General features: G+C 39.0%; 1 protein-coding gene across 1 annotated transcript; it reads left to right on the top strand.

Annotated features, from left to right (window-relative positions):
* Positions 1 to 1,757: 1,757 nt before the first annotated feature.
* mRpL15 (mitochondrial ribosomal protein L15) lies at positions 1,758 to 23,836 on the top strand. Its single transcript, XM_053792444.2, has 6 exons — positions 1,758 to 1,941; positions 9,231 to 9,385; positions 19,810 to 19,975; positions 20,398 to 20,557; positions 20,843 to 20,967; positions 23,093 to 23,836. The coding sequence occupies exons 1-6, from the start codon at positions 1,843 to 1,845 to the stop codon at positions 23,267 to 23,269; spliced, it is 882 nt and encodes a 293-aa protein (XP_053648419.2). The 5' UTR covers positions 1,758 to 1,842; the 3' UTR covers positions 23,270 to 23,836.
* The last annotated feature ends 1,191 nt before the right edge of the window (positions 23,837 to 25,027 follow it).

Below are 25,027 nucleotides of genomic sequence, written 5' to 3'. Positions count from 1 at the left end.
CATGCCAAACATAAGATAAGATTTCGTTCGGATTTTTAACCCCGGAGGGTTAGCCACCCAGGATAACCCAAGAAAGTCAGTGCGTCATCGAGGACTGTCTAACTTATTTCCATTGGGGTCCTTAATCTTGTCCCCCAGGATGCGACCCACACCAGTCAACTAACACCCAGGTACCTATTTGCTGCTAGGTGAACAGGACAACAGGTGTAAGGAAACGTGTCGAATGTCTCCACCCGCCGGGATCGAACCCGGGCCCTCCGTGTGTGAAGCGGGAGCTTTAGCCACCAGGCCACCGGGCCTGGTAGCTCTTAATATTACGGTTTGCGAAAAAGATTTAGGAGTTCTGGTTAGCAGTAATCTGAAACCAAGACAACAGTGCATAAGTGTTCGCAATAAAGCTAACAGAATCCTTGGCTTCACATCAAGAAGCATAAATAATAGGGGTCCTCAGGTTGTTCTTCAACTCTATATATCCTTGGTTAGGCCTCATTTAGATTATGCTGCATAGTTTTGGTCACCATATTACAGAATGGATATAAATGCTCTGGTAAACATACAAAGGAGGATGCCAAAGTTGATCCCATGTATCAGAAATCTTCCCTGTGAGGATAGACTGAGGGCCCTGAATCTGCACTCTCTAGAAAGGCGTAGAATTAGGGGGGATATGATTGAGGTGTATAAATGGAAGACAGGAATAAATAAAGGGGATGTAAATGACGTGCTGAAAATATCTAGCCTAGACAGGACTCGTAGCAATGGTTTTAAGTTGGAAAAATTCAGATTCAGGAATGATATAGGAAAGCACTGGTTTGGTAATAGAGTTGTGGATGAGTGGAACAAACTCCCGAGTACAGTTATAGAGGCTAAAACGTTGTGTAGTTTTAAAAATAAGTTAGATAAATACATGAGTGGGTGTGGGTGGGTGTGAGTTGGACCTGATTAGCTTGTGCTACTAGGTCAGTTGCCGTGTTCCCTCCTTAAGTGAATGTGACCTGACCCGACTAGGTTGGGTGCATTGGCTTAAGCCGGTAGGAGACTTGGACCTGCCTCGCATGGGCCAGTAGGCCTGCTGCAGTGTTCCTTCTTTCTTATGTTCTTATATCTTACTGCCAATTTTGTTAAGGCAGGGAACCAATGCGATTTCAGAACTAGGGGAAGGGAGAACAACCCTGCAATACCTAGAGTCAGTGGTCAGGTTTCAAGGACATTTTTCTGTGCTGCAATAAAATAGTGGAATAGACTGCTTGCACATGTCCTAGCCTGTCATAGCATGAGCCAATTCAAGAAGGGAGCCAAAATGTACCTCATGAATAAGGCTATAGAAAGGGAGGAGAGTGATTTCTTGTATGAAAATAATTAATTTTACCTCTCCCCTAGTATATCTTTTACTGCAACTGCTTTTACATAGTTAAGATACTTACTTGTTCTAAACTTTTAAAAATAAATAATAATTATCACAAGGACCCCAATGGAAATAAGTCACTGTTTGATTTTTTGGTGTTATCCGGGTTATTTTAGGTTCCTACACATATGCTGCTATGTATGATATTCTATGCAATTGTGTATACCTAAATAAACTTACCTACCTACCTACCTTGCCCGAAATGCCTAGCCATGCCTAGCCATGTTCTAGTGGTACACTCTGTAATTATTATTTTACTACATGTAAACCACACAATAACCAAATTCTGTAAACTCAGCATTGTAATGCTTATAGAGAATAAACTTTGAATTAACGTCGTCATGGTCCAACTTCGGGCAACACATCTCCGCACATCGAGAAGCGGGGTTCGATACGGCATAAACTGTCAATGACCTTTACAAACCCAACAAGACGAAGTCATGACTTCCAGTGGTACTGAAAAAGCCTTGTCGCTTCTAAGGAGGTTGCCGCGCGTTTCCATAGGAAATTTGGGGCCAAATCCTGGTGCTCATAATGAGGTATGGGCTTGGCTCTTTCCGTGATTATAATAACCATACGCAACTTTTACTGATGAAGTTAATACATCAGGGGTGTCTGTGGCTTGGTTGATAGGCACTCGGCTTACATAGTGTTTAATTATTATTATTATTATAATAATCAAAGGGGAAGCACTAAACCCGTAGGATTATACAGCGCCTGGGGGTGGGGGGGGGGTGGAAAGCATTCAGGCTTAATTTGGGGAACTGGATCAAATTCCCTAAATCAAGAGCCTCTCACCAACATCAAGGAACCTTCCCTGAGGGGACATAGTGTTTAAGATAAGGTTTGTTTCAACTTTTATCCAGGAGGGTTTGCCACCCAAGAAAACCCAAAGTCAGTATGTTATCGGGGACTGTCTGTTTTATTTCCAATGGAATCCTTTAATTTTGTCCCCCAGGATGTGACCCACACCAATTGACTAACACCCAGGTACCTACTTGCTTGCTAGGTGAACAGGGACAGCAGATGTAAGGAAATTTGCCCAGTGCTTTCAGCTGTGCTGGGTTGGACCATGGACATTCACTGTCATCCTTGGGAGCCTTTTTTTTTTTTTTTTTTTTTTTTTTGTCTTGCCTTGCACAGCTGAAAGATAAATTTGAGATCTTGAGTATGCAACCATAATAAGAAATATACAGACAAGAGGGTAGTGTCACAAATACACTTAAGAAAATACTATTATAACCTTAATATTTAAAGGTTAGATAAAATTTTGTTTGGATTTTTAACCCAAGAGGGTTAGCCACTCAGGATAATCCAAGAGAGTCAGTGCATCATCGAAGGCTGTCTGTCCCATTTCCATTGGGGTCCTTCAATCTTGTCCCCCAGGATGCCACCCACACCAGTTGACTAACACCCAGGTACCTACTTGCTTGCTAGGTGAACAGGGACAGCAGATGTAAGGAAACATGCCCAATGTTTCCACCCTTCCTGAGGATTGAACCATGGGACATCCTACTCTAGAGGCAGATTATCATATGACTAAGACCTGCATCAGGAAGCACTTGTCTTGTTTCCTGATGAATCTCACCTAACCAATCTGTCGTGCTCTGTCCGATCACACAGTTGCTCTACACTTGAGAAGCCTCTCTTCTACCCCGGAGGGAAATTTATATTCTACAAACATCACAACCTTCTCACAATGCTGTCGCATCGTGTGAAAATCAAGCCTGTGAATGGTGCAATAAATGACTCCTCGAAGTTAGCTTTAGCTACCATCGTTAAGACCTGCCTGCAGGTCAAATTTATGGCAATCCACTCTCTGAAAGACTCCTTCATTGTCTTCTGCACAGACGACACGGAAGCATCAAAACTAATGAACGACTCTTCAGTCAGGACCCTACAAACACAACAATTCACTCTATCCCCGTCTCCATTCTTGAAGTTGAAACGTTCGGTCTTTGTGAAAAGACTGGACAATATCGTCACTTCTCTCTCTACTGAAGCACTGAAGACATCCATTGAGGAACAAAACACCTGGGCCTCGGTAGACAGCATCTCCAAGATCCCCAACGCCTCTATGCCAAAGATTACATTCTCAGACGTCTCCATGGCTGCCCAAGCTCTCTCTGATGGTCTGGCCATCTCATATTACCACATTCACCCAAGTCATATAGAACAAGAACGTTTAACATACATCTCCCACTGCTGGACCTGCTACTCCTATAAACACACCACCAAGGACTGCCCCATCAAGGATAAGATTTCAGATCCTGCACCATTACTACAGCACCAACATGTCTTAACTGCAAGGGTAATCATCATACCCTTGCAGCTAAGTGCCCACTCAGGAAAGAAATCATAGTGAAAAAAACTTAAGTTCTGAAGAACACCTCCAATTCACCGACATACGCTGCAATGACCAAACCACAAACCGACACCACCAAGACTCTACATGCTAATCTACAGGCATCTTCGACCAGCAACTCCCTCTCTCCACTCCCCGACGGTGCTTCCTCCAAGGTGCTGTACTGCATGGCGTATGCACACCTTGCAAACGCAGCAAACCCCGGCACTTTCAACACCACTATTAACAAACTATTCCGTCTGAACAACATGCCTGCCTTCAATTTTCCGGACTCCACACCTTCAGCAGACATCCTCAAGATCCTTCCCAACGCCCTGAACTTTACTGCACCTGCAGACCTGTCTCCTGCCCAAGCAACTGCTCCTGTAACTTCTATAACCACTTCCACCGCTGACAACGTTGATCATGCTGCCTCAACCACCGTCCCCCAGCCTGCTGTTACACAACCATTACACCTCACCACTGCTCCTGTCGACCCTCAGTCACCTGCTACCACCATTGTAGATTCACCCAATGAATCCACTCCAGAAGAGGAAGATAGCGACGACTTCAGTAAACCCTCATGGGAAGATCTTACCTTCTACACTTCTCCTTCAAATACTGACACCATGACCTGTACTGAACTCTACAAAAGCCTCAGTGCTGGAACAGTCAAGTATGCCTGTGAATCACCGCTTCACTTCACACTCACCCAAGTTCTTGAGTTCATCAAGCCTCTACATTTCACCTTCAGTAACAAGGCTAAATTATACCACCTATCTAGGAGCAGCTTCAAAAAGTTCGAAAATGGCTCCATTGCTAACCTGCCTCCTCAGTTACTCCTATAACTCCCATATGTGTTCTACCCTCTGATGTGACCTAGCCTGCTGCCAGCTACTCAAGATTCAAGACTTCAACTACCACAAGTTCGATACAACAGTCCCTGCTATTCCTGTTCTCAAGTCTGACCCACGATCGCCTTAGCTGCTGGGTTAAGCCCTGGCTCTATTTCTCTGACTAAGAACACTCCTCTCCAGAGCTATTCTTCATCTGTCCCGTCTTCCCCGCTCATCCCTTTGGGATCTTACCTGAACTTATTTGATTTTGATTTGATTTTGATTGAATACATTTGAAGATAAAACTGGTAGAGCCCCTCTGAATAGCAATGAAGATGCCTTACCAACACAACACACAAACTTGCATGTGCAAATGAACACAAATAGGGCAGAAGTGAATATAGACATAGAAAAGGTAACAAGGTCCTTTTAGAGCTAGCTAGTGATATTGTATAAGATTTAGGGGTAAACTGTGAACAGTCCAAGGCCTTGTCTTCCTTTCTTCAAATTCAAATTCAAAGTGTATTCTCTATGAGGATTACAATGCTGAATTTACAGAATTGGATTATTGTGTGGTTTGCATGTAGTAAAATACTAATTACAGAGGGTGCCACCAGAACACCTTGCATGGCTAGGCATTTCGGCAGACTTAGATTAATTCTTAAATTTGAAATATTACAAATTATGAGGTAAGTTGGTATTATGGCTAAGTGACTAAATACTAGTTTGTGAGTTTAGCAATGTGAATGCTTTTGTTTTGGCACAATACATAGTTTCAGTATTGGAGTATCACAGGCCAACTTATGACTAGTTAGGATTCATTATTTTAACCCTTTGACTGTTTATGCCGTATAAATGCGTCTTACGCACTACTGTTTCTGACGTATATATACTCAATAATTCTAGCGGCTTCAAATCAAGCGGGAGAAAGCTGGTAGGCCCACATGTGAGAGAATGGGTCTGTGTGGTCACTGTGCACCACATAAAAAAAATCCTGCAGCACACAGTGCGTAATGAGAAAAAAAAACTGATCGTTTTTTTGGATTAAAGCGCCGACTTTGAGGTGTATTTTTGTATAGTATTTATCGTTGTATTCGCGTTTTCATGGTCTTAGGTGATAAAATGGAAAACATATTACAGAAATAGAGATGATTTTCATTACTTTGACAATAAAAACGACCTTGAAACTGAGCTCAAAGTAGCAGAAATGTTCGATTTTTACCAATGTTCAGGAGTAAAAAAAATCACACCACACGTCCAATACACGTCAACTGGGGAGTCTAATATTCTTTCACTAGTGCATTGATATTATTTATACCATTTTTACAATAATGCAGTAGTCTGCATAACAGTAAATTTTGTATTTTTTTTGTATGAATAAAAAATCAAAATAGAAAGCAATAATAATATAAGAGGGGCCTAGAGATATGACTAATGAACAGAGGATATGTTATTTTAGTGCCAAGAATGTCTACCTTGTTTATTCTGGACCCTTTTTTGAAATTGGCATCTTTTTTATTTTGCGTGAAATTGGCCAAATTGCCAATTTCTGACCACTATATTGGGTAGTTCAAATTGGTAAATGGGCAGTTTCTTGTACTCAGCTGATAGATAAAATGGAGTTCTAAAGAAATAGCTATGAGTTTGGTCAACTGGAACAACGGAATTGGCTGAAAACAGGGCTCAAAGTCGGCGAAATCGCCGATTCGCATATGTCGCCAAGACCGCTAACTTCGCGGGAGCGTAATTCTGTGAGTTTTCGACCAAATTTCGAACTTTTGGTGTCATTACCATCGGGAAAAGATTCTCTATCATTTCATAAGAAAAAATATTTTTTTTTTTTTTTCAAAAATTTATCGACAGAACAAGTTTCAGAAAGGGGCCTGCGACAGTCAAAGGGTTAAAATTGAGATTGATATTTCTGTTTATGGTCAAATGGGTGAGTGAGTGTAAGTGTGAACCACCAGGTGGTATTCGTGTAATTAGTTGACGGGGTGTATCAGGGAGATAAGATGTTTTCTAATGGTAGTTTTGAAGGTGATGAATGTGTCTGCAGTTCTAGAGTTTTCAGGTAGGGTGTTCCAGATTTTAGGGCCTTTGACATACATTGAATTTTTGTAAAGGTTTAGTCGGACACGGGGAATGTCATAGAGATGTTTGTGTCTGGTGTTATGCCTGTGGGTTCTGTCACAACTGTCAAGAAAGCGTTTTAGGTCAAGGTTAATATTGGAATTTAAGGTCCTGTAGATGTAGATTGCACAGTAGTAAGTGTGGATGTACTGAACAGGGAGTAAGTTTAGATCTATGAAGAGTGGGGGGGTGTTGCCAGGGATGGGATTTAGTGATTATTCTTACTGCGGCTTTTTGTTGGGTTATTATTGGCTTTAGGTGTGTTGCTGCAATTGATCCCCAAGCACAAATAGCATAGGTGAGGTATGGATAAATAAGTGAGTGGTATAGTGTGAGAAGGGCATTTTGCAGCACGTAGTATTGTATCTTGGAGAGGATCCCAACCGTTTTGGATACTTTTTTGGTTATGTGTTGGATATGGGTGCTGAAATTCAGGTTGTTGTCGAGGTATAGGCCTAGGAATTTGCCCTCATTATGTCTGGCAATTAGAGTGTTGTCAATCTTAATGTTAATTTGCACAACTCCTGCTCTGCTACCAAACATAATATAGTAGGTTTTGTCAGTGTTAAGCGTAAGTTTATTGGCTGTCATCCAAGCTCAAATGTTCCCAAGGTTATATGATACCAAGAGGTAAGCCATCAAATAAACCAGAAATAAGCATTTATGCAAGACCAGATGTATAGGTAAACTGTTCAGAAATTTGCACAACAGCTCAAAACAGTTAATAATTAAAATTCCATAAATCACAGCAAAAAGAAAATCCATCTATGTTTACCCTGGTGGGTTTAGCACTTAGTTTTGATTATAATGATAATAATCCAACTGTATTGGCTCTATGCCTGAGATGTTTGCAAATGCTGATAGACTCACGAAAGAAACGAAACAGGTAAATACAGCAATACAAAGAAATGGTGTAATTTCCTAAATAGAGGCATATATTGTTCAAGTTGTGCAGTTCAATAAATGAGAAATGATGCTGTACCACAAACAAACTAACCTGTAATTCACATGAAGAGAGTGGGGCAAGTAGAGCCTTGTGAAGGCTCTACTGAACATGGCAAATACAACCATACAAACAGCAGAGAATTTTAAGTACCAGGAAGTGAGAAAGTAAGGCAAGAAATAATAAGAATATATCACTATATTGGAGCCATGATGCACTGGAAACAAAGCCAGTGGCTGGCTTATCAGAGCCACAGATATTAATATCAACGAAGAAACCCCCAGCATAACAACATATAACATCATATTTATATATATATTTTTTCAACAACCAGCCATATCCCACAGAGGCAGTGTGACCTAAGAAGAAAAACGAAAGTTTCTCTTTTTAAATTTAGCAATATATACAGGAGAAGGGGTTACTAGGCCCTTGCTCCCGCCATTTCAGTCGCCTCTTACGATACGCATGGCTTACAAGGAAGAATTCTGTTCCACTTCCCCAAGTAACAAAATATTTTTAGTGGTTGCCTCACAGTCAAATGCAAGGTTTGCAGTTTTTACAGAGACCAGTGTTAAAGACTACTTTGACAATGAAATATGGATACTAACTGCATACATTGTACTTGGGTGTGATCAGAAAAACAGGCAACAAGGGATGGTTGGCCTGTACATTAGAGTTGTTCATTTGTGCTGAGTTACTTAACACCTCAAATAATGTAGTAAGAATTTTGGTTGTCAAAATTAAAACCCAGTCTAGTAATTAAATTTGTATATAAACCAGATGCAACTTCCCATCAGTTTAATTCTGTCCATGTAATATACAGTATAACCATACCACGGGCGGGATTGAACCTGCGGTCAGAGAGTCTTGGATATATAAGCATCATTTCTTTTTTCTTTCTAATATTTTTGATTACAGAGGACATTTCTCCTTAAATATTGCTTTAACCTCATTAATATTGAAAGCCATAAGAAAAAATGTCTAGAAAAAAAATTATGGAAAATCCAGTGAGCCCATTTTTAGCTAACTTGTTTTTTTAATCCGTAAAATTTCAAAACATGCGGTAAAATATTGATAAATCAAAGCCTTTCAAATTTGGAGGGCAGTGAATTTGTGGGGCTTGACTTTACAGTTACCTGCAATTGATTTTAGAATAAAGCAAGGGTTAGATACAGAACAGTACAGCCTCTCCTCACTTAGCAACGTACTCGTTTACTGATGCCTTGGACTTACAATGGGCTCTCTGACCAGCATGCATGCCTAAATAATGTATATTAGAGCTGATTTCCTCTGTTCTGTTTATTACAATATACAGTACACTACTGTATAAACATTTAAAAATATACCAGAAATGTTATAAATGGTGCAAAGGTAACATTAAAACAATATCAAAGATAGTTGAATAGTTGACATAAACCCACTGCCATTATAGTATGCTCCTCACCTAGCGACGAATTCGTTTACCGACGTGGTCTTAGGAACAGAACTTTGTTGTTAAGTGAGGAGAGCTGTACTTCATTTTATGACATTCTTATGGAAAGCGCATTACACTCCATCTATTAATTTTTCCTGCAGAAACGTCGAGGACGTGGTATTTATGGTGGAAAGACTCATGGAGCTGGAAGTGGTGGTTCTGGCCAAAGACAAAATTTTATGCGAGTTGGCTATGAGACCGGAAACACTCCATTTTATTTACGCTTTTCATATCAGACCTACTATAAGGGACACCAGTAAGTAGTGCACCAGTACAGGTACTGTTAAATTAGGGTATGATTAGTACTGTAGCAATATTTAATTAACCCTTAACATGGAGGACACAGTACTGGAAAACTAAGAGCAAAATGAATCTACATACTACACTGAATTAAGGTAAAGTGGGGAAAAAAATTGGTTTATGGTTCAGACACTTGGCCATCCTTTGAGGCAGTGCAGTCATTACCACTTTGTAATGCACACTACTTCCTCTTGACATTACAGCCATCTGCTGTTAAAATGCATAATACATTCTTTTTTGAGTCTTTAGAGTCATCTTAACACTGGCTCACACTACCTACTTGGAGACATTACAAGTATCTAGCATTCTGTAGCTCACACTACCTTCTACCCTCTGAAACAATGCTATCATCTATTACTCCGAAAAGAAGTACAGTACGGCCTCTCCTCACTTAGCGACGTTTATTGACAACTCGGACTTGCGACGGGCTCTCTGACTAGTATGCATACCTAAATAATGTATATTAGAGCTGATTTCCTCAATTCTGTTTATGACAGTATACAGTACACTGCTGTATAAACATTTAAAAATATACCAGAAATGTTATAAATGGTGCAAAGGTAACATTAAAACAATATCAAAGATGGTTGATACAAACTCACTACCATTATACGTAGTATGCTCCTCACATAGCGATGAATTCAGTTACTGACATGGTCTTAGGAATGGAACTCCGTCGTTAAGTGAGGGGAGGGTGTATTATATTTTTTATTGTCTTTTGTACATCTTGTTATACACTCATATTCTCCCAGATGATGATTGCAAAAAATCTTTCCTACTAGGTCAGGGGTTTCAAATAGAGTTAGAGCTAAAGAAGGAGTAGCAATAATGTTGAAGGATAAGCTATGGCAGGAAAAGAGGGACTATAAATGTATTAATTCAAGGATTATGTGGAGTAAAATAAAGATTGGATGTGAAAAGTGGGTTATAATAAGCGTGTATGCACCTGGAGAAGAGAGAAGTGTAGAGGAGAGAGACAGATTTTGGGAAATGTTGAGTGAATGCGTGGGGAGTTTTGAATCAAGTGTGAGAGTAATGGTGGTTGGGGATTTCAATGCTAAAGTGGGTAAAAATGTTATGGAGGGAGTAGTAGGTAAATTTGGGGTGCCAGGGGTAAATGTAAATGGGGAGCCTTTAATTGAGCTATGTGTAGAAAGAGATTTGGTAATAAGTAATACATATTTTATGAAAAAGAGGATAAATAAATATACAAGGTATAATGTAGCACGTAATGAAAGTAGTTTATTAGATTATGTATTGGTGGATAAAAGGTTGATGGGTAGGCTCCAGGATGTACATGTTTATAGAGGGGCAACTGATATATCGGATCATTATTTAGTTGTAGCTACAGTTAGAGTAAGAGGTAGATGGGAAAAGAGGAAGGTGGCAACAACAAGTAAGAGGGAGGTGAAAGTGTATAAACTAAGGGAGGAGGAAGTTCGGGTGAGATATAAGCGACTATTGGCAGAAAGGTGGGCTAGTGCAAAGATGAGTAGTGGGGGGGTTGAAGAGGGTTGGAATAGTTTTAAAAATGCAGTATTAGAATGTGGGGCAGAAGTTTGTGGTTATAGGAGGGTGGAGGCAGGAGGAAAGAGGAGTGATTGGTGGAATGATGAAGTAAAGGGTGTGATAAAAGAGAAAAAGGTAGCTTATGAGAGGTTTTTACAAAGCAGAAGTGTTATAAGAAGAGCAGAGTATATGGAGAGTAAAAGAAAGGAAAAGAGAGTGGTGAGAGAGTGCAAAAGGAGAGCAGATGATAGAGTGGGAGAGGCACTGTCAAGAAATTTTAATGAAAAATAAGAAAAAATTTTGGAGTTAAACAAGTTAAGAAAGCCTAGGGAAAGTATGGATTTGTCAGTTAAAAACAGAGTAGGGGAGTTAGTAGATGGGGAGATGGAGGTATTAGGTAGATGGCGAGAATGTTTTGAGGAACTTTTAAATGTTAAGGAAGAAAGAGAGGCAGTAATTTCATGCACTGGTCAGGGAGGTATACCATCTTTTAGGAGTGAAGAAGAGCAGAATGTAAGTGTGGGGGAGGTACGTGAGACATTACGTAAAATGAAAGGGGGTAAAGCAGCTGGAACTGATGGGATCATGACAGAAATGTTAAAAGCAGGGGGGGATATAGTGTTGGAGTGGTTGGTACTTTTGTTTAATAAATTATGAAAGAGGGGAAGGTACCTAGGGATTGGCGGAGAGCATGTATAGTCCCTTTATATAAAGGGAAAGGGGACAAAAGAGACTGTAAAAATTATAGAGGAATAAGTTTACTGAGTATACCAGGAAAAGTGTACGGTAGGGTTATAATTGAAAGAATTAGAGGTAAGACAGAATGTAGGATTGCGGATGAGCAAGGAGGTTTCAGAGTGGGTAGGGGATGTGTAGATCAAGTGTTTACATTGAAGCATATATGTGAACAGTATTTAGATAAAGGTAGGGAAGTTTTTATTGCATTTATGGATTTAGAAAAGGCATATGATAGAGTGGATAGAGGAGCAATGTGGCAGATGTTGCAAGTATATGGAATAGGTGGTAAGTTATTAAATGCTGTAAAGAGTTTTTATGAGGATAGTGAGGCTCAGGTTAGGGTGTGTAGAAGAGAGGGAGACTACTTCCCAGTAAAAGTAGGTCTTGACAGGGATGTGTAATGTCACCATGGTTGTTTAATATATTTATAGATGGGGTTGTAAAGGAAGTAAATGCTAGGGTGTTCGGGAGAGGGGTGGGATTAAGTTTTGGGGAATCAAATTCAAAATGGGAATTGACACAGTTACTTTTTGCTGATGATACTGTGCTTATGGGAGATTCTAAAGAAAAATTGCAAAGGTTACTGGATGAGTTTGGGAATGTGTGTAAAGGTAGAAAGTTGAAAGTGAACATAGAAAAGAGTAAGGTGATGAGGGTGTCAAATGATTTAGATAAAGAAAAATTGGATATCAAATTGGGGAGGAGGAGTATGGAAGAAGTGAATGTTTTCAGATACTTGGGAGTTGACGTGTCGGCGGATGGATTTATGAAGGATGAGGTTAATCATAGAATTGATGAGGGAAAAAAGGTGAGTGGTGCGTTGAGGTATATGTGAAGTCAAAAAACGTTATCTATGGAGGCAAAGAAGGGAATGTATGAAAGTATAGTAGTACCAACACTCTTATATGGGTGTGAAGCTTGGGTGGTAAATGCAGCAGCGAGGAGACGGTTGGAGGCAGTGGAGATGTCCTGTTTAAGGGCAATGTGTGGTGTAAATATTATGCAGAAAATTCGGAGTGTGGAAATTAGGAAAAGGTGTGGAGTTAATAAAAGTATTAGTCAGAGGGCAGAAGAGGGGTTGTTGAGGTGGTTTGGTCATTTAGAGAGAATGGATCAAAGTAGAATGACATGGAAAGCATATAAATCTATAGGGGAAGGAAGGCGGGGTAGGGGTCGTCCTCGAAAGAGTTGGAGAGAGGGGGTAAAGGAGGTTTTGTGGGCAAGGGGCTTGGACTTCCAGCAAGCGTGCATGAGCGTGTTAGATAGGAGTGAATGGAGACGAATGGTACTTGGGACCTGACGATCTGTTGGAGTGTGAGCAGGGTAATATTTAGTGAAGGGATTCAGGGAAACCGGTTATTTTCATATAGTCGGACTTGAGTCCTGGAAATACAATGCCTGCACTTTAAAGGAGGGGTTTGGGATATTGGCAGTTTGGAGGGATATGTTGTGTATCTTTATATGTGTATGCTTCTAAAGTGTTGTATTCTGAGCACCTCTGCAAAAACAGTGATAATGTGCGAGTGTGGTGAAAGTGTTGAATGATGATGAAAGTATTTTCTTTTTGGGGATTTTCTTTCTTTTTTTGGGTCACCCTGCCTCGGTGGGAGACGGCCGACTTGTTTGAAAAAAAAAAAAAAAAAAAATATAAATTTGTATCAAGAAGTAATTAGACATTTCTACAAAAAAAAAAAAAAGTAGGATCAGCCAGCTTAATATGATCATGTAGGCCTACAGGCAGCAACAGCCTTGTTGATCGAGCAGTCAATAAGAATGTCTGTTCTCAGGTTGGGTAGCAAGAGTATAACACTTGAAATTGGTCTTGGATATATAAGCATCATTTCTTTTTTCTTTCTAATATTTTTAGAAGTAATATCTTAGATTTTTGAACTTTTCTTTTTAAGGTCATACTATATTTTCGTATTTTTTAACACTCCAGCCATCTCCCACTGACAAAGAAAACTCAGTCACTCACTGCAGAAGAATACCAAAAATCATAGTTCAGATGACCTTCCACACCACAACATCCCCACCCCTCTTTCATTCAGAATGCAAGCACTGTACTTTCCACTTCTGGGATTCAAGTCTATAAATGTTACATTGCTCACTCCAACAGCATGTCAAATCATAAAAAAAACCACTTGCCCTCACTCTTACAGGCACATAGAAGCCTGTTGCATGTTCAAGCCCCTATTGCTCAGAGCCTCCTTTACTACTTCCAACCTTTCCTAAGACGACTTCTACCCCTCCATCCCTTCACCCTAGATTTATATGTCCTCTTTGTTGTCCTATTTTTCTGCATCCTCTAAATGTTCAAACCACTTCAACAACCTCTCCCCAGCCCTCTGAATAATACTTTTAGTGAATTGACACCACCTAATCTCCAAACTCTGAATTATATGCATAATATTCACACCACACATTGCTCTCAAACACGATATCTCTGCTGCCTCAAACCTCCTCCTTGCTGCAACATTTAGAACCCATGCTTTACACCCGATGATAGACCCAGAGGCAGTCCTCCACTCTAGGCAGTTTCTAGAAGTTTTTGAGAATCTGGCATGGGTGAATGATAATCACAGACACATCAGTCATGGTACTACTACACTTTGGTACACTCCCCTTTTTTGCCTCTGTGGATAAAGTTTTGTCTCCACAGATAGCTCAGTGCAACATCCACTTTTTATCTTCTTCAGTTCTGTGGTTCCCCTCCTCTCTCATAGAAATATCTGCTGACAAGTCCACTCCCAAATATCTGAACACAGTTACTTCCTCCGTACTCCCTCACTCCAATCAAATATCCACTCTCTAATTGCCTGTATTTTTTGTTACTCTTGTCACCATGCTCTTTCCTAAATTTACTTTTAATTTCTTTCTTTTACATACCAACCTTTGCAACTTCTCTGAATTTCCTCAAAGAACTGTATTATCAGCAAAAAGCAACCCTGATGACTCCCATTCTGTGCCAAATTCACTATCTTTGAGTCTCATACCTCTCCTTTAACCCTTTGACTGTTTCGGTCGTATATGTACGTCTTACGAGCCACTGTGTTTGACATATACTATATACTCATAAATTGTAGCGGCTTCAAAACAAGCCAGAGAAAGCTGGTAGGCCCACATGTGAGAGAATGGGTCTGTGTGGTCAGTGTGCACCATATAAAAAAAATCCTGCAGCACGCAGTACATAATGAGGAAAAAAAAAAACTCCGACCGTTTTTTTAATTAAAATGCCGACTTTGTGGTCTATTTTTGTATAGTATTTATGGTTGTATTCTCGGTTTCTTGGTCTCATTTGATAGAATGGAAAACATATTATAGAAATAGATGTGATTTTGATTGGTTTTACTATGAAAAGAACCTTGAAATGGAGCTCAAAGAAGGGGAAATGTTTGATTTTTGCCGATGTTCAAAAGTAAACAAATGTCATTTTTTAATAAATGTCCAAGTAGCCATTCTAATATGCAGTCATGAATGGGTTGACATTATTTACACAATTATTACAATATTGCAGTAGTCTGCATAACAGTAAATCTTCTATTTTTTGTTTGAATAAAAATTCAAAATAGAAAGCAAGAGTAATATCAGAGGGGCCTGGAGACGTGACTGATGAACAAAGAAAATGTTATTTTAGAGCCATGAATGTCTGCATTGTTCATTCTGGACCCTGTTTTGAAATTGTCGTATTTTTTAATTTTTGTGAAATTGGCCAAATTGCAAATTTCTGACCATGTTATTGGGTAGTTGAAATTGGTAAATGGGCAGTTTCTTGTACTCAATCAATAGAAAAAATGGAGTTCTAAAGAAATCGCTATGAGTTTGGTCGACTAGAACAATGGAATAAGCCGAAAATAGGGCTCAAAGTGGGCGAAATCAACGATTTGTAAATATCGCCGAGGCTGCTAACTTCGCAAGAGCGCAATTCCATCAGTTTTCCATCAAATTTCGTTCTTTTGGTGTCATTACAATCGAGAAAAGATTCTCTATCATTTCATAAGAATTTTTTTTTTGGGGGGGGGGGGGAATTTTGCGACACCAGGAGATACCTCAGGATTTGGGGTTGCGACAGTCAAGGGGTTAATACCCTAGCATTCAATTTTTACAACCCCATCACACATTCCTGTCTAAGGTCTATCGTTACTGGAAAATAATCTCCCTCTGTCCTACATACCCTAGTCTGCACCTCACTATCCACATATCTCTATTGCTTTAAGTAACCTGCTACCTATTCCATACATTTGCAACATCTGCCACATTGCTTCTCTATCCACTCTATCATATGCCATTTCAAAATCCATAAATGCAATGAAAAGTTCTTTACTTTTATCTAGGTATTGTTCACATTTGTGCTTCATTGTAAATGCTTTATTATAGTAACATTTATTATAACATATATATTTTTCTCTACATTTTTCTTTAGGTACAGATCTCATATTACAATACCATGGTTTAATTTACATCAACTATACATGGTTGATGCTAGCAATTTAAAAGTGTCAGTACAGTATTTATGTGGTCCTTGGGTGATACAGTATGGTATATCATTTACCAGTATGTGGCCCTTGGTTGATAGTACATCATTCATGTGGTCCTTGGGTGTTACATCATATGCTTAGTATGGTACTTGCATAATAATATACTTGTCATGTGGTTCTTGAGTAATTATAGAGTAAACCCTCACTATAATAGAATTTTAAAATTATGGGCAAACTCCACTGGGTAAATTGTACTATTAACTCTTATATTTTAAATGTTTATTACAATATATCTGCAAATTGTGTTTACATTACTATTCTAGGTATACAGTAAAGAACTTTTGTTTATTGTACAGCCTCTCCTTACTGAACGATGGAGTTCCATTCCTAAGACCACGTCGGTAAACGAATTTGTCGCTAAGTGAGGAGCATAATGGTAGTGGGTTTGTGTCAACCATCTTTGATATTGTTTTAATGTTACCTTTGCACCATTTATAACATTTCTGGTATATTTTAAAATGTTTGTACAGCAGTGTACTGTATATTGTAATAAACAGAATTGAGGAAATCAGCTCTAATACACATTATTTAGGTATGCATACTGGTCAGAGAACCCTTCGTAAGTCCGAGTAGTCGGTAAACGAGTACATCGAGGAAAGGCTGTATTGCTATTTTTTAACGTTATTTTGATTTAATAGAGAGACAATTTTTCCCATTAATCTGTTATATTGAGGGTTTGTTGTATGATTTATGTGGTACCTATGTGATGATATATCATTTGTGTTGTCCCTGAGTAATAACATGTCATTTATGTGGTACAGTGGACCCCCAGTATTCGATGGCATCGGTATTTGATAAATACGGTATTTGATGCATTATATCACAAAAATTTTGCCTTGGTATCCGATCGAAAACCCGGTATTTGATGCGATTCGTACGAGACATGTCCACATGTGGTCTGAACTGCTCCGTGTGTGCCAGTGTTTACAAGCCAGCCAGTGTGCGCGCATCTAAGGATACATTCGGTACATTCCACATTATCACTGTTTTTGGTGCTTGTTTCTGCAAAAAAAGTCACCATGGGCCCCAAGAAAGCTTCTAGTGCCAACCCTTCGAGAAAAAAGGCGCTAATGACTATTGAAATGAAGAAAGAGATAATTGCAAAGTACGAAAGTGGAGTGCGTGTGTCGGAGCTGGTAAGGTTGTATAGTAAACCCCAGTCAACCACCTCTACTATAGTGACCAGGAAAATGGCAATCAAGGAAGCTGTTCTTGCAAAAGGTGCAACTGTGATTGCGAAATAGCGACCGCAAGTGTTAGAAAATGTTGAGAGGCTGTTATTGGTGTGGATAAATGAAAAACAGATAGCAGGAGATAGCATCTCTCAAGCGATCATTTGTGAAAAGGCTAGGCAGTTGCATGACGATTTGGTAAAGAAATTGCCTGCAACTAGTGCTGATGTGAGTGAATTTAAGGCCAGCAAAGGTTGGTTTGAAAGATTTAAGAATCATAGTGGCATACATAGTGTGATTAGGCATGGTGAGGCTGCCAGTTCAGACCAAAAAGCAGCTGAAAAATATGTGAAGGAATTCAAGGATTACATAGACAGTGAAGACTTGAAACCTGAACAAGTGTTTAATTGCAACGAAACAGGCCTGTTTTGGAAGAAAATGCCAAGCAGGACCTACATTACTCAGGAGGAAAAGGCACTCCCAGGACATAAGCCTATGAAAGACAGGCTTACTCTGTTGATGTGTGCCAATGCTAGTGGTGATTGTAAAGTGAAGCCTTTATTGGTGTATCACTCTGAAACTCCCAGAGTGTTCAGGAAAAACAATGTCCTCAAGGCTAATTTATGTGTGCTGTGGAGGGCAAACAGTAAGGCATGGGTCACTAGGGACTTTTTCTATGACTGGTTACACCATGCATTTGCCCCCACTGTGAAAAATTACCTAATTGAAAAGAAATTAGACCTTAAGTGCCTCCTGGTATTAGACAGTGCCCCTGGTCATCCTACAGACTTGGCAGAGCGACTTTCTGGGGACATGAGCTTCATTAAGGTCAAGTTTTTGCCTCCTAATACCACTCCTCTCCTGCAGCCCATGGACCAGCAGGTCATTTCCAACTTCAAGAAACTGTACACAAAAGCTACATTTCAAAAGTGCTTTGTAGTGACCACAGAAACTCAACTGACTCTAAAAGAGTTTTGGAAGGATCACTTTAATATCCTCAATTGTATAAACCTTATAGGTATGGCTTGGGAGGGAGTGACTAAGAGGACCTTGAACTCTGCTTGGAAAAAAACTGTGGCCAGAATGTGTAGACAAAAGGGATTTTGAAGGATTTGAGGCTAACCCTGAGAAGCCTATGCCAGTTGAGGAATCCATTGTGGCATTGGGGAAGTCCTTGGGGCTGGAGGTTAGTGGGGAGGATGTGGAAGAGTTCGTGGAGGAGGACAATGAAGAACTAACCACTGATGAGCTGCTAGATCATCTTCAACAGCAAGAGGCCACACCTGAGGAAACTGCTTCGGAGGAGGGGATAGAGAAATTGAAGAAGTTGCCTACTTCAAAGATTAAGGAAATGTGTGCAAAGTGGCTTAAAGTGCAAACCTTTTTTGATGAAAATCACCCTGACACAGCTATTGCAAGCCGTGCTGGTGACTATTACACTGACAATGTTGTGAAACACTTTAGGAATGTCATAAAGGAACGGGAGGTACAGGCCACTATGGCCATTAGGACTTGCTACCTCAAGTCCTAATGGAAGGGGATTCCCCTTCTAAGCACTAACACCTCTCCCCTCCTCCCATCCCATCAATCATCACCAGATCTTCATTCAAGGTAAGTGTCAATTATTCTATTGTTATTGTAATTATTCTATTGCATTAAACTTAATATTTCATGTAGTAAATTTTTTTTTTCATACTTTTGGGTGTCTTGCACGGATTAATTTAATTTCCATTATTTCTTACGAGGAAAATTGATTCACTTTTCGATATTTTCGGTATTTGATGAGCTCTCAGGAACGGATTAATATCAAATACCGGGGGTCCACTGTACTTGGGTGAAGTTTTTATCATTTAAGTGGTCTTTGGGTGATATATTATTTAAGTGATGGATAATTATCCAGCATATCATGTGGTCCTTGGGTGGTAATACAGCATACAGGTACAGCACTGATAAATCAACAGTGGCCTATGTCTCAGAGACAATGAAAATGGACAGGGCCTGGACGTGGCCACTCTAGCCAGCACCAGATAAACATCGGATTATTATTATAATGAAGGGGGAAGCGCTAAACCCGTAGGATTATAGTGCCTGTGGGGGGGAGGGGGATGTGGAAGGTATTCAGGCTTAATTCAGGGAACTGGAGCACAGATCCAATTCCCTATATCAAGAGCCCCTCACCAGTATCAAGGAACCTTTCTTGAGGGGATAAACATCAGTCATCAGACTTGGTCTGATACTTCAGATACCAGATACTATCGCTACTGTCCAAAATTGCTGAAATCTATTAATGAGAGGTTTTACTGTATATATCATTTATACTTGTAAATTTCACAATACAGTAGTCTGTTAAGAAATACAGATACACTAATCCTCTAATAAGATCTTATTTGATACATTACTGCTCTAATAAGATCTTACTTTATTAGTTTGAAGTTGTCATACACACCACTCTGCATGGGAAAGCTGCAGATGATGATTGACACAAACCGTTTACGCTGCGATGTTCCTGTTGATGTTACTCAGCTCATGGCCACTGGGTTATTCAGTATCAGCCCACAACAGAAGGAGGGAGGTTTCATGCTGGAAAATGAGGTATAGTACCAGTGCAGTATGTATAATTATCATTTGTCATGGTAAATAGCAACAATAGCATCTCTCCTTGTTAGGCATTTTTTTTTGGGGGGGGGAGGCATTTATAGTAGGTACATGTATTTAAAATCTGTGCATTATCAAACCAGTGGCCAAAGAATAAAAAACATGCCCCCTCCTTACTCAGTGACAAACCTTCCATACTACCTAATTCTTTTGCCAGCACACCACCACCATCCTCTGTCACTACTACTACCTGCCTCTACCACTGCCCTTCCTTCTATCTCATCAACTTCTACTCCCCATATACATTCAGCAATTTTTTGTGAATATAATATATATAAATAAGAATGTAATAAGTCCATATGAATTTTTTTTTTTTTTTTTTTTTGGGCAAAATAAACTATAACTTGTGTACTTTACAGGGAATTGACCATTTTAAAGCCACAATAAATATAGAGGTGCAGTGGGCAAATGAAGCAGTAATAGCATCTGTGGAGCGTAATGGAGGATTCATAACTACAGCATACTTTGATCCACTTTCTCTTACAGCTGCCATAAAACCAGTAGAATTCTTTGGGAGAGGTTTGTATTATTTATGACAGTATATTTATTAGATACTTTGCATTCAGTTTGATTATATAGTTCAATTTTTTTTGTTACTAGGTTTTATGAAAAGCTAATAAGAATCACCAAGGTTGGAATTACACACTATTTTTTCATATTTTATTGTGTGTTGTGTATGTGATTTGCCTTATGTGAAAATGTTATCAAGTTGTACAACCCGATAATATTGTAAAAAAAAAAAAAAATAGTTTAAGAGCTAGAATTTTTATTCTAGTCACTTATTATTCCCTTTGATTTTGCCAGGTATTGCCATACCTCGCCGAATGCTTCCTCCACAGCATCTGATTGATTACTACTCTGATCCAAAAAATCGTGGATACCTGGCTGATCCAGCTGAGGTAGCTAGAGAGAGGTTCCTTCTAGCACAGGTATATATTAGGAATTTTCTGTTTGTATCTGTTAACCCTTTCATTGTCCTGACACCCCAAAATTAACCCTCTGACTCCCCATAACATAGATTTACGTTATTGACACCAGGGTTCTTCACATACATCTATGTCACGAGCTCAGCTCACTCATATAAGCTGCGAGCAGTAAATTTTGGCCTAGATATGAGAACATGGGTCTGTGCAGTGAGTGTGCATGGTATAAAAGAAATCCTGCCCTAGAGTGCATAGTGGGGAAAATGAAAACCTTGTGTTTGGTTTAAAATAGCGACATTAAGGTGTATTCTCAGCGCTGTATGGCTCTGGTGGTTTTAGCTCTTGGTTTTGATTATAATAATGTGTTTTCTAGGTTGGTTTTTATGGTTTTATTGGCTCTTTCTTGGTATCATTTCATATAATGGAAGACATACTACTGAAACAGAGATGATTTTGGTTGGTTCCAGGACTGGCATTTTTCACCCACAGCTCTGCCATTCATTGGATGTTTTGCTTTTCACACCATTCTCTGTGAACCTTAGAGACTGTTGTGTGTGGAATCCCAATTCATCAGCTTATGAGATACTTAACCCTTTCAGGGTCCATGCCGTAGATCTACGCCATGAGCTCAGCTCACTCTGATAAGCTGTGAGTGGTAAATTTGGGCTTAGATATGAGAGAATACATCTATGTGGTATGTGTGCACCACATAAAACAAATCCTGCAGCACACAGTGTATAATGAGAGAAAAAACTGAGACCGTGATTTTCGATTAAAACGGCGATTTTGCAGTGTTTTTTCATATGTTTTTTATAGTTGTATTTGCGATTTCTTGGTCTCATTTGATAGAATGGAAGACATATTACAGAAATAGAGATGATTTTGATTGGTTTTAGCACTGGAAATGGCTTGAAACTGAGCTCAAGGTAGCGGAAATGTTAAATTTTTGCCAATGTTCAAGAGTAAACAAACGATCTCACATGTCTAATACACACCAGCTGGTGGGTCTGATATACATTCACAAATATGTGATGATATTTATACAATTATTACAATATTGCAAAACAGTAAATCTTCTATTTTTTGGTTTGAATAAAAATTCATTATGTGAATAAAAAATCAAAATGGAATTAATTTGTAAAGCCTCAAAACAACTAATGAACAGAGGAAATGTTAGTTTAGTGCCAAGAACACCTACATTGTTTATTTTGGACCCTATTTTGAAATTGGAATATTTTGAACTTTGTGTTAAATTGGCCAAATTACCAATATCCTATCACTTTATTTTGTAGTTGAAACAGTTGACTTGGCAATTTCTTGTGCTCAATCGATAGAATAGAAATAATACTAGTGAAATATCTAAGAATTTGGTCAACTGGAATAATGTAATTGACCTAAAATGGGAGTCAAAGTCGGCAAAATCGCCGATTCGTAAATATCGCTGGCACATCAAAATTCGCGAGAGCATAATTCGTCAATTTTCCATCAAATTTCGTACTTTTTGTTTTATTACCTTTAGAAAAAGTTCTCTACCATTTCATAAGAAAAAATAAATTTTTTTTTTTTTTTTGAAAATTCTTGGACCCTGGTGTGCACTTTGAAATTTGGCCTCTGGACCCTGAAAGGGTTAAACCATCCCAACTGGTGCCAGCAATCATTCCACTGTCAAAATCACTTAGATTACATTTCTTTCCCATTCTGGTGTATGGTCTGAACAACAACTGAACCTCTTGACTATGTCTGCATGTTTTTATGCATTGAGGTGCATATGTACCTAATAAAATGGCATTTGTGTGTGTGTGCGCGCATACATACTCACCGATAACCACATGGGTCATGTCACAGTTTTGTGTGTGCATGTGTATATGCACACACACACAATTTATATATATATTGTTTATTTCCTAAGTTTCTATTTATTTTCTTTAACTTTTATATGTTTTTCAAAATTTAAAATCTTTGGAGATCTGCATGATTTATTTCTCATAGAGAAGTGCCTTAGGGGACAAAGGTATCAGAAGTGCAACAGTATTTAAATTATATCTTTGATCACAAAGGTTTTAAAAAAAAAAGAAAATTTTCAGCCAATAGTAAAATATGGTATCTTAATGCTTTTTATTTTTACCCTCAGAAATATGGCTATGAATTACCAGATGTGAATGCATCGCCTAATAAAGATATACTACTAGAACGAAAGGATCCACGTCAGATTTTCTTTGGTTTAGAGCCAGGATGGGTTGTTAATTTAAAGGACAAGGTTATTCTCAAGCCAACAGATCCAGAACTCAAAGAACATTTTGCATCATAAATTAATAAATACTCAATATCTTTTTTTATTTAACCTGATACAGAATCTAATTGCATACAGTATTAATTTACATGTCATGATATTTTATTTCAGTAGTTGTCAGGTAAGTAGTGCAAAGCATGTTAAGGCAGCTTCTGAAATGTGAAAAAAATTACTATTACCCTTGTGCTTAACAGGTTACGTTTATATATAGTCACCACTGAAATGACCATAACTTGTTATAGGTAACAATGAATTTTTTTTTACTGAAGTGTATATTTAATACAGATCACTAATGTACCATTTCTTGAGTTAATTTTGTTAATTTATATTTATACTTGAAAGCTATAAGCTATTTGTAATATTTAACTGTTGTCTAAAAGATTCTGAAATATCAGTGTACAGTATGGAATATTTATCACATTTTTCAAGGAATGCTTATATGCAGTTACAGTAACAAATTTATCACATCACTATTTTGTGACAACCCCAGAGTGAAAAATAAATGTGGATGTCCTTGATCTGTAAGTACATACTGCATCTGTTTTGTGTACATACTGTATTGTACTATTATAAATATTTAACATATCCTTTGTATAATTTACACAACCTCAACATGTTCATTACATACAGCATATTTTTTTCTATCACAGCAGTCATCTCTCACCAAGGTAGGGTGACCCAAATTATTATTATAATAAAAAAGAAGCGCTAAGCCACAAGGGCTATACAGCGCTGCAGGGTAGGGAAGGAAGCGAGGGTATTGGATGGCAGAAGGGAGGAGGGATGATCAGTAGGTTACAGAAAACAGCGGGGCAGGGGATAGTACGGGGGTAGAGGGTAGCAAGAGATTGAAGTAGAAAGGGCTGAAGGTATCATCAGAATTTGTGAAGTCAGTCAGTTGTTGTCAAAAAGTCAATGAGAGAGTCTAGATGAAAGGTGGGTCCATCAGCGAGAAGGGAAGGTAAAGAGAGAGCAGCAGAGCGAAGACGACGACGGAGGTAAATTCTGCGTGCTTGTTGATAAAGTGGGCAGTCCAACAGAATGTGGCTGACTGATAATGGAACTTGGCAATTCTCACAGAGAGGAGCAGGGCGCCTCTCCATGAGATATCCATGAGTAAGACGAGTATGGCCAATGCGAAGACGGGAGAGAGTATAGTCTCCCAACCTCGACACTGGTGATAAGAAGACGCCCAGTAACCTATACTCGGTTTAATAGATTGAAGTTTGTTGCCGAGCATAGTAGACCAATGTTGTTGCCAACGGGTGTGAAGTTGGGAAGATATTGCAGCAAAATAGTCCGTAAATGGAATACCTCTACATGAAACTGGTAGGTTGAACATTAAAATGGTATAAAATACCGACAGGTTGTTAGGTAAGACACATATGCAACAGTTAGGTATCTTTATTATGAAACGTTTCGCCTACACAGTAGGCTTCTTCAGTCAAGTACAGAAAAGTTGATAGAAGCAGAAGATACTTGAAGACGATGTAATCAGTCCATCACCCTTAAAGTTTTGAGGTGGTCAGTCCCTCAGTCTGGAGAAGAGCATTGTTCCATAGTATGAAACAATATGGAGAAGAAGTGACAGGATGGAGCTTTTTATAGCGCCAAGAGGTGAGACGTAGGCCACTAGGAGAGGTAAGAACTCAGATGTTGACAGGTCAGGTCCCTCTGAGGGACTGACCACCTCAAAACTTTAAGGGTGATGGACTGATTACATCGTCTTCAAGTATCTTCTGCTTCTATCAACTTTTCTGTACTTGACTGAAGAAG

The sequence above is a fragment of the Cherax quadricarinatus genome, chromosome 10 (genome assembly GCF_038502225.1).
Source record: "Cherax quadricarinatus isolate ZL_2023a chromosome 10, ASM3850222v1, whole genome shotgun sequence".
NCBI lineage: Eukaryota > Metazoa > Arthropoda > Malacostraca > Decapoda > Parastacidae > Cherax > Cherax quadricarinatus.
Note: the sequence above shows the minus strand (reverse complement) of the source record. Positions and strands in the feature narration are given on the sequence as shown.